General features: G+C 33.0%; 1 protein-coding gene and 1 long non-coding RNA gene across 3 annotated transcripts; one reads left to right on the plus strand and one right to left on the minus strand.

Moving 5' to 3' along the window:
* Positions 1-642: 642 nt before the first annotated feature.
* On the minus strand, positions 643-3,985 carry LOC146933330 (uncharacterized). The gene is made up of 3 exons (XR_015007429.1): positions 2,654-3,985; positions 1,861-1,995; positions 643-1,783 (listed from the first exon to the last, which is right to left on the minus strand). It is a non-coding gene; the product is annotated as an uncharacterized LOC146933330 (long non-coding RNA).
* Positions 3,986-5,067: 1,082 nt separating this feature from the next.
* Positions 5,068-9,417, plus strand: LOC146933331 (14-3-3-like protein C). 2 transcript variants are annotated; one of them, XM_085705126.1, is made up of 6 exons: positions 5,068-5,191; positions 5,481-5,875; positions 6,946-7,055; positions 7,139-7,287; positions 8,983-9,035; positions 9,163-9,417. In XM_085705126.1, the coding sequence occupies exons 1-5, from the start codon at positions 5,119-5,121 to the stop codon at positions 9,033-9,035; spliced, it is 780 nt and encodes a 259-aa protein (XP_085561252.1). In that variant the 5' UTR covers positions 5,068-5,118; the 3' UTR covers positions 9,163-9,417. The 2 variants fall into 2 exon arrangements, with proteins under 2 accessions (XP_085561252.1, XP_085561251.1); XM_085705125.1 differs by having other exon boundaries at positions 9,176-9,417.
* Positions 9,418-10,344: the final 927 nt, after the last annotated feature.

Genomic DNA, 10,344 nt, shown 5'->3' on the forward strand with positions numbered 1-10,344 from the left:
AGGAAAAAGTGTATTACCATTGAAATGAGTTGCAGACAATATTAATTATCATAAATTATAAAATATTTCTGTAGACTTTCATTTGATGGCTCTCCAATCTATTTGCATATAAGTGTTTTATTAGTACACACATCACTGATTTGGAAATATTAATAAAAACATTTTATAAGAACGATTGAGTACTATGATCTATATGTGGCAGTAAGCAAAGATACAAAGTAAAAGGATTATCCAACAGTTGCTATTAGTTGGATGATCAAAGCATACAAAGTAGGCATGTAGTGAGGATTAAAAGTTAGCATGAATTTCTTTCTTTTTATTCGAAGAGAAAAATATCTTTCATGAAGACTTTCAATAGAATATCTTTCATGAAGGCTTTCAATAGATATCTTTCAGTTTTTAGGAAAATAGATATGAAGCTAGCATGATAATCTATTTATTTTTTATTTTTTTAAAAAGAAGATATTTTCCTGATTATTGATCGACATTAATTTCTGCAAGTGTTGGTCCTTAAGCCAGATCATCGGCTATTCAAGTGAGGAAAACATCAAAGCAATGTTATCGGTTATCGAGGTCCTTATTTGTATATATAAGTTCATTTATATACTACCTTTCCGCATGTAGAGTTTCTTACACAATGAGTAGTGATTAATAATACAATTTTGCTTAGAGAAGATATATAACCTGATACAAACCTGATTCTATGAATTTTATCTCCTTTGATGCCTAAACAATTTCTTTACACGATACTTGGCTGATCCACGTTTGGTCATGATACAAATACTTGGCAAATCCACATTTGATCATAATACAATAAAAAAAAGTCATATATAACTTCACACTTAAAGGCCTTAAGTAAGCTTATGCATTCATCATTTGGTCCCTTGAGTCAAGTGGTAAATATTATGTAGCAACTTACACAAATTGCAGACGTGGTCTGCAATTAACTCAACTCTAGATTAAACATATTGCTTATGTCATGCTAAAGAGAAGCAATAATTGAAAAAGTATGACAACTTATTCAATTAGCAGATAGGGACTCCTCAACAACATTGTTGAATTTTAGTTTCCTTCAAAACCATCCATGATAAAGCATTTGTCTGTCATGGCACAACAACTACCATCAGATGATACAAAATGCAGAATAAGCAAGTCATTAGGGGCAAAAATATGGGGAGGCACACACATTTAGTATCATGAAAGATAAATCAACTTTCCCATTCAAATTTCAAAGCATCAACTTTCCTATTTGTTGTATGAATCATTGTATATACCGCAAATGATATAAGTATGAAATGCAAGAATTCTATTATAACAATTATAGCCCTCTTATATTTGTTTCATGCTGTACACCATACATATTGAGTTTGATTTACTCCTTTCATTTGGAATGGACATTAGCCTTGCCAATATTTCTTTCATCCCTTAATTACAGTAGTTATTATATTTTAAATTTGACAAACTCCAACTCTGAAACCTCTTCTCTAAACATATACTGATCATATATTGATATACTGCTAACATCATGAGAAAACACACAAAAAAACATCATCTCATATTAGAAATTCTATACAACAGAAACTCACAACCCAAAACAAAATTGAGTAAAGCTTTAGGTGTGACTGCCAAACTGCCTTGCGCTGAGCATTGTCATCAGTGGGCCGTGATAGGAAAAAACTCAAGTTCAAATTTGAATTGTTGAGTTGCTCCTTGCTGAGCAATTGCCGAAGCAGATGAGAGAGGTAGAGGGGATCAGTAAGAAAGAGAAAGGGACATGAATCATCTAATTGGAAACAAAGCAGAAATATAAGCCAACAGATAAACTGAGAAATCAGAATGGCACAGTAAGTAATAAAACACCTTCTGTTTTATCTTCTGTGCAGCTGCAGGATCCTTCTCATGAATCATATAATTGGAAACAAAAATTATATCCCTTAAATGACAACGACTTTCTTTGACCTTGCTAGCAAGGAACATGCACGCTGTTGCAATGATCTGTAAAAATGTTCAACAATTGGATTATTAATTCAAATAAACCAATCTTTGAGTTTATATTGCTTTTATATCTATCATTTTCCTGATATAAAGCTGGAACGAAACTACAATCTCTCGACAATAAAATCTCGAATAATAAAGCACTAATATGTTGACAATTCTGACACTTGATTAACAGAAAACTTCAAGAAGAAAAATGCTTAATTTTCTATGATTTTTGTGCTATACTCATTTTTGTATGTTGAAAATGTATCAATGATTTCTGTAATGCTTAATGGTTTTGATGTTGCCAAAACCACAACCCAACTGCGATTGAATATGCATTAGCCGTATTTGAAGGACAATTTTCTGTAATATAAATGGTGATGATTCTTCCTCTCCCTCTTATGTGGCTAATGATTTCAATCAAATTTTCATAATATACGATATGCTAATCAAAATATGCTAATCTTCACAAAAAGGTAACGAAAATGAACACAGTAAAGAGCCCATTACATATACCATGTATCTGCAAAAGAAAATCAAAGAAATTAATGTGCACTCCTAAATCTTGATAATTAACAATAAAAATATGATACAGAGACAAAAAAAATTGAAAATGTGAACAGAAATCAGAAATAATATCCTTCAAAATCATGCTGAAACTAACTACACATACCTTGATAGGTTTAAGATTCCCTCTATGAGTAGACTGTAGAACCCCAATTACTATCAAAACACAAAAGCCTTAAACTACTATCCCTTCTGATTGAGTCTGTAGCGACCACATAACACAACATCCAGAAGGATAGAACAATGTAGGGGAAGTTTTGTTGAATGAATGGGAAAAAAGACGAAAAGAAAATGTGAGGGAGCCATAAAATTGATTGGATTGGAATTTATAGGCTTTAGATTCATCAAGAATTTCTCCATTCTCACTATTATAAATGATGTATATAATGGTGATAATGGATAAAGTATTGGTGGTTCTTCTGCAGCTAAAATGAATTCAAGTCTACACAAACAGTAATTACTAACGTAAAATTCAACTACTATAAATTCTGTGTAAAATATTCTAATTTAACTACTTCAATCCCAACAATGTCATAGTCTTCAACACCTTTGACCTTTGAATTGTTTTCATCATTGAAGGTGCGAGATTAAGGTCGAACGTGTTGGTTGTTACGGTATGATGCCAGTTATTCATGCTAGAACCTGATATAGGCTGCGATGTAATGGTTTTGATGTTGCCAAAACCACAACCCAACTGCGATTGAATATGCATTAGCCGCATTTGAAGGACAATTTTCTGTAATATAAATGGTGATGATTCTTCCTCTCCCTCTTATGTGGCTAATGGTCAATTCATGCTAGAAAAGTGATATCTTTCAGATCAATGAGTTGCTTTGTTCACATGAATTGGAAAATACATAAAAACAATAACTTTTGTTCACGCCACCTACTCATGATGACCAAAACAACGAAAAAATTGAGGGATGTGGGAAGAAAAAATCAACGAAAAAAGGTTGTGATTAGAAGAGAAAAAGTGCATCAGTGAGAAAGAGAAGAATAAGAGAGAAGGCTTGTTGGGAAGAATAAGATGAAGGGGAAAATATATAGAGTAATTAATTGGTGGAAAAGAGGGGCCCAACATTAAATGACAGATACAAATGGAGAGAATTTGCAATTTGAAATCAGCATTTATGGCTGTTAGTTGACAATTCAAATTTTGCACATGAAAGTCACAATAAATTGGAGGAAACCCGCCATCTCAGACTCTGCATTTAAGGGAGCCGCATAGCTTGTTGTGAAAGCTTGGTAAGGCACCTAAGGAGGGAAAACACCAAAGCTATTATGATTTGAAATTCAAATTTCAAATCATGAAACAGCATTTAATGAGTAACCATCAGCTTGTCAGCTTGCAAAGCACGATTTCATTAAGTATTTGGGAGGGAAATTAGCATAGAATTAGGGCTAAGCCAATTGCTTGACCTAATTGGCTTTTAGAGTAAGTATGATCGTGTGGATTATTAATAAAAATGAGACTAAAATTTCAAAAACAAAAAAAAAAAAGACGAAAATCATGAATTGATGATGATGATGATATAGAAAATAAAAAATGCATCTAGATTGTTTTTTTTTTATTTATTTTGGGTCTTGTGAGACTTTGTAAGAAAGATTATAATACGTAATTAAAAATAGTTGCATAAATATGAATGTGAAAATCAATTCTAAAATCAAAAACGACAATTTTTAACTTCAAGTAAAATCAATTATAAAGAAAAAGTCAATTCTACTTTAATAGAATCAAATATTTTAAAATCAATTTTACATTTCTAAAATCAATTTTAATCTATTCAAAAATGAAATCAAACAGTAAACTAAGGCTTTGTTTGCGAGTTTGGAGGGGAAGGAAAGAAAAGGCTTTGAGGGGTGCAAAATATGAAGAAAAATAGAGAAATCTTACAAAATTTTTAAAAGAGTAGTTTTTTTTTTTTGACAAGTTTTAAAAGAGTAGTTTTTTAGAGAATGATAAATTAATGCATATGATTACTTTATTTTTAATTTTAAAAATATTATAACAACATAAATTAAATTTGAAAAATTCTTATTAACCCTCCAAAACCCTCCTCCAATACAATTTTTTAGTTCCTCCAAATGAGAAGGGTTTTGTATTATGAAGAAAAGTTAACCCCCCAAAGCCCTCCTCTTCCATTTTCCTCTATTTCTTCCACTTGCTCATTCATTTTTTCCTAAGCCTTCCCCTCCCTTTCCCTCCAAACTAAGCCTAGGTTTTCTTGTGTTGAAGATAATTTTCTTGTATGAAAAAAATGATTTGAAATTTCAAAGCATACCAAACGCTAATGAAAAAAATAGAGTTTGAAGTTTGAATGCTTACGAAACGCCATCAATTTGCCTTGAATCTATTCTCACTAACAACACACTGCCGTGAACATCACTTGCCAACCCCTTCTATAAAACCGCCAGAACGTGACATCCACTCTCCGTATAGCGCGTGGGATTGAGTCCACGAACAACATGTTCCGTCGTGCGTAGCTTGTCTTGTCTCATTGTCCCTCCCATTCAAAGTTCAAACCTTAGAAATTTTCGAAATTCAAGAGAGAGAAAGTTAGCAGAATTTCCATGGCTTCCACCAAGGAACGTGAAAACTTCGTCTACATCGCCAAGCTCGCTGAACAAGCTGAACGCTATGAAGGTACCTTCTCTCTAACCCATTTTCTTTACTTCCATTTTTTTCTCTTAAAGTTCACTTTTTTTCTTGCTATGATTCCTATATATACAGATTTAAGAGTCTCCAATGTTCTAAGCTTGATGTTTCTTGGTCACACCCCTTGATTTTTTTTATGATGATTCTTTTTACATATATTGAAATTGAAATTTTCATTGTGTTTTGGAATTGATAAAGAAATTGAAATTGGGTTTTTTATAATTATTTTCTTAATTATATTGATAAAGTTGTATACTTTTACTGTTTTGGTTGATAGAAATGGTGGAAGCAATGAAGAATGTGGCGAAGCTAGATGTTGAGTTGACAGTGGAAGAGAGAAACCTTCTATCAGTTGGCTACAAGAACGTAGTGGGTGCTCATAGGGCTTCATGGAGGATTCTATCCTCAATTGAGCATAAGGAAGAATCTAAAGGGAATGATGTGAATGTGAAGAGGATAAAGGAGTATAGACACAAGGTGGAATCTGAATTATCCAATATATGCAGTGATATCATGTCTATTATTGATGATCATCTTATTCCATCGTCCTCTGCTGGTGAATCTAGTGTCTTTTTCTATAAAATGAAAGGGGATTATTATCGGTATTTGGCGGAATTTAAGAATGGTGATGAGCGAAAAGAGGCTGCTGATCATTCCATGGAAGCATATCAGGTCTGCTGGTATTCAGAACTTTTTATATCTTTGCGGTTTAAAATGGACTTGATGTTTTCTGCCTATGATGGTTATCATGTGTGTTGTGGATATGTAGTTGCTTGGCATGTCTATCTTAACTGAGGATGGAAAATTGTTTTTTGTTTCCCTTCGCTTCTTTAGTCACAAGTCTTGTATGTTTGGTTTCACTTTTGGAGGAGATAAAATTGATTTTAGAGGTGTAGAATTGATTTTGAAATGCTTGGATGTTCTTGAGTAGAATTGATTTTGTCTTCAGAATTTGGAGCTTTTGTCTCTACAATTGATTTTTAGCCTTGAATTCATTGTTCAATCCACTTTTACATGAATGTATCATATCAAAAATTACTTCACATTTAACTCACTTTTATTATGAATCATTTTCATAGAATCAATTCATTTAAAATTAATTTTTGTCACCTCAGAACCGAACAGTTTTTTTTTTTTGGTAGTGTAGAACCAAACAGTTTAGGAAGAGCCAAAAGTGATTCCAAACACATAAAATTGATTTTAACATGTTTATGTGATATTGTTTACAATTTAATTTGTCTTTAGAATTGATTCTAACTTGAACCTATTATTTGTAGCTTTTAACTCCAAACGAGATTTTTTAACTCAAATTTACTGATCACTCCTTTTATCCAAAATCAATTTTTGTCACCGCAAAATCAAGTGTGTCTATTTCTGAGCCGGTACTTGTCATAGGTGATATGAGCTTTGAGGACTTGTTAGGTAGGAGAAAGTGGAGTGATGATTTGTAGTTCATTTTGTGGCAAATAAATGATAATGTTAGAGTAGACACTCACTTTAATGTGTTTCATGTAGAGAAGAAAAGGAGCGGGAAGATAAGAGGGGGAAATATGATATTCATTATACCTTTATATTTATCCCATAACTACCTACGATCTCTGATAAGATATTCTGTTGTTATACATTGCAACACTTATTTGAATGAAGGCATCAACCAATGTGAAGTTGGCTGTTGAGTTTTGAGTAGTCAGAAGTAGTTTTCCGCCAAGTCCTGTTAATCTGATAATTCATAAATATTGCAGACCGCTTCCACTGCAGCAGAAGGGGAGTTACCTCCCACGCATCCCATTCGATTGGGTTTGGCTTTGAACTTCTCTGTGTTTTATTATGAAATTTTGAACTCTCCTGAAAGGTATGCATATTATTGTTATTGTGAAATTTGAACTCTCCTGAAACTTTGGTGATATGTTTAGCATGACACTCCTCATATTTCAGGGCATGTCACCTTGCTAAGCAGGCATTTGATGAAGCAATCTCTGAGTTGGATACTCTGAGTGAGGAGTCTTACAAAGACAGCACATTGATTATGCAGCTTCTAAGGGACAACCTCACATTGTGGACTTCTGACATCCCTGAAGATGGAGGTAATCATTAATTGAAATTAGTATTCTTTTCTAGTATGTTAGCTGGACTCTATCTGAAATGTGAATGGAGTAAATCCGAATCATTTATTTTTATTTGATAGAATTAAGGATGAAAATAGGTCAAACCAACCGACGGGAGCCAATGGCCCTACCCCAAGCTAGAACATACTTTTTTTTTAAATAGACAATGCTAAGACTTATTTCAGATGCCTATTTAGCTATAAGACTAGACTTCTGGCTACCAAAAAATCCATTTGGGCCTCAGACCGGCCTACTTAAAGTAAATACAGATAATACTTTTCATTACTATTATTGTTATATTAGATTTTGTACTTTGTCTTAGACCATAAATTTGTCAAGCTTTTCAGCAATTTTAAGCATACCAGCCTCCATCAGTTTTTCACATATTTAAAGGTAGTATTATAAAATAGAATCTAAATATAAAGTCAGATTTTCTAGAAGGTCATGCTAAATCTCAAAATAGAAGTTTATATCACTACCAGATTTTCTAGGTGGATTCTAGGGTGAGGGTTCAATTAAGTCCCTCACCGGTGTACCATTAAATTTCACCATCAGATTAAATTGCCCTACATAACATTTGGTAGTCATTACCGCACCAGATCAAACCACTCCTCTTTGATTCACTTTCTTTCTACTCGCAACTTCGGCATCTTCCGGCGAACAATCTCCGTCTCCATCTAAATTCTCTACAATTTTTTATCTAGGTTATGTGTGGACAATTTTTTCTTCAAAAATTAAAAATTGGATCTCGATTCTAGAAACATTTTTTCTTTCTTCGGGTACGTTTTAGAGAGAAGTGGGATGTAATAAAGGAGGGGAAAGAAGATTAAAATTAAATACTAATATGAAATCTAAACACTTTTCCTCTTTCAATCTCAAAAAAATTGTTGTTTGTTTGGTGAGAAACTCTCGGACACACTTGTATTTGTCTTTGAAATACTAACTTAGTTACATATTATATGGCCACCTTGATTATCACCATGCTGTAGTTATACGTGTACATAATTTCAATTCAATGGATTTGGATTAATCACAAAAAAACAAGACACTTGGTTGGAAGTGAGATTAGAGATCTTGTGAAATTTCACCATTGAAGCAGTGTATAAGAGAACGCAGTTACACAGATGGGAGATTCAGGGGAAGATTTGTGTGTGGAAATCTATAAATACTCTCTTCTTTATTTTTGACACATCTAGACCGTGTATTAAATCTAATGGTTTAATTTAGTGGTACACCGGTGAGGGACTTGTTTGAACCCTCACCCTAGAATCCACCGATTTTCTATGCTGTAGGAAGCTGATAATCATGCAATTTGTTTATGTAACTGGTAGTGGTGTGTCATTCATTGTATCCTTAACGTGTTCAAAATCAAATGCCTCAGTTTCTTATGTACTTATTTTAAGCTCACTAAAAAGCATCTTGAGAAAACATTTTTTAAATATTATGGAAGAGGTTTAGCTCTGCTGTATAGAAAGATCAAAATCCATGAACAAGCGAGGGGCATTCTATATTTGACTCGTTTTAGCCAACAATTAAGCGATCTGTTTAGCAGTTCTGACATTTTCATCTTGGTTTCCTGTCAACTTTACTCATATTTTGCTGTTATTTCAAAACCTGGCTATTTTCTTTATAATTTTCAAGCGATTAATATTACTTACCTCGTTTTTCTAACAGATGAGGAACAAAAGGTGGAATCTTCAGGAGCTGTTGGAGGTGAAAATGCATAGGTAGGCATAATTGACCGAACTCTGATCAAATCTAGTTTTGTATTTTCATATCTGTTTCTTTTGGTGTTCTAACACTATGTGCACCGACTTAACAAAAGTTATGTTATGTGTACCGACTTAACAAAAGTTATGTTTTGCAGTGAAGAGAAGCAGATATAAGCTAGGAATTTGTGGTGTGCATACAAGAGTGTTTATCATTATGATGTTGTGATAAGAGCAGGAAGTTCGTTGCATGAAGTCGAGGTTGCATGGTGTTTGACTGTAATTTAATGTTTGCTTCGTTTTGACGTACATATCTGAAAAAGGGATGTTGACTTAAAAATGTGTCCTTATAAATATAATCTTGATCTCAAAATATATTTATTATTATTTTAAATTTAAATATATCCCTTGTTAATACTAAATGCCAAAGAATGAACATCATCAGATTCATTTTAGTGTGAAAAGGGATGTATCACTGGCAGTGCATCTGATTCATTTTATGTGAAATGAGCATGGGTGGTAAGAATGTGGATGAAGAGACAGACGCAAAAATGCATTACAAGTTCACCTCTTTTCTTATGTCTTTTTTTTAAGAGGGTGTTCAATTCTTTTCTTATACGAATTCGTTCTTTTTCTATACATTTGTTTTTCGCTTTACATACTCTAATACTAATTATTATTTCTTTGTTTTTGCTTTACACTTACTAAACACATACTCTATTTTCTATAAGCTTTAAAATTATGGGAAATGTTAACCGGTGCCCCCGGGCACTGGGTCTTTTTTTTAAGAGGGTGTTCAATTCTTTTCTTATACGAATTCGTTCTTTTTCTATACATTTGTTTTTCGCTTTACATACTCTAATACTAATTATTATTTCTTTGTTTTTGCTTTACACTTACTAAACACATACTCTATTTTCTATAAGCTTTAAAATTATGGGAAATGTTAACCGGTGCCCCCGGGCACTGGTTAAGGAATCAAATATGGTAGTATTTGCATTGAAAGCAGTGTTGTCATTGCATTAAAAGTTTAAAAAGTGTTATTTTTAGAGTTAAAATTTCCCCTTTTGGCTTCCTTAACCAGTGCTCCGGAGGCACCGGTTAACAAGACCCTAAAATTATTTAGTTCTCTCATAGGTCTAATCTTCTCGTATACCAATTTTATTTTTTTGTTTAGCTATATTTTGTGCCCGTAGTTTCTGTTATTTTTCATTCGGTAAATTGCAGTCATCTCCCCTAAGATCTATCAAAATGACATTGAAATCCCCTCTATTTTCAAAACATACACGAACCTCCCTTAAGTTTTCATAAAATAGATCAACACTTC

This window comes from Medicago sativa, chromosome 4, assembly GCF_051527215.1.
Source record: "Medicago sativa cultivar Bolivia chromosome 4, Bolivia_mono, whole genome shotgun sequence".
Taxonomy (NCBI): Eukaryota; Viridiplantae; Streptophyta; class Magnoliopsida; order Fabales; family Fabaceae; genus Medicago; species Medicago sativa.

Excerpts from the sequence above, each read along its gene's own strand:
- LOC146933331 (XM_085705126.1), top strand. The coding sequence starts at position 5,119 with ATGGCTTCCACCAAGGAACGTGAAAACTTCGTCTACATCGCCAAGCTC. Across the intron at positions 5,192-5,480 it reads ACAAGCTGAACGCTATGAAG|AAATGGTGGAAGCAATGAAG; the intron begins GTACCTTCTCTC and ends TTTGGTTGATAG. Across the intron at positions 5,876-6,945 it reads ATTCCATGGAAGCATATCAG|ACCGCTTCCACTGCAGCAGA; the intron begins GTCTGCTGGTAT and ends TAAATATTGCAG.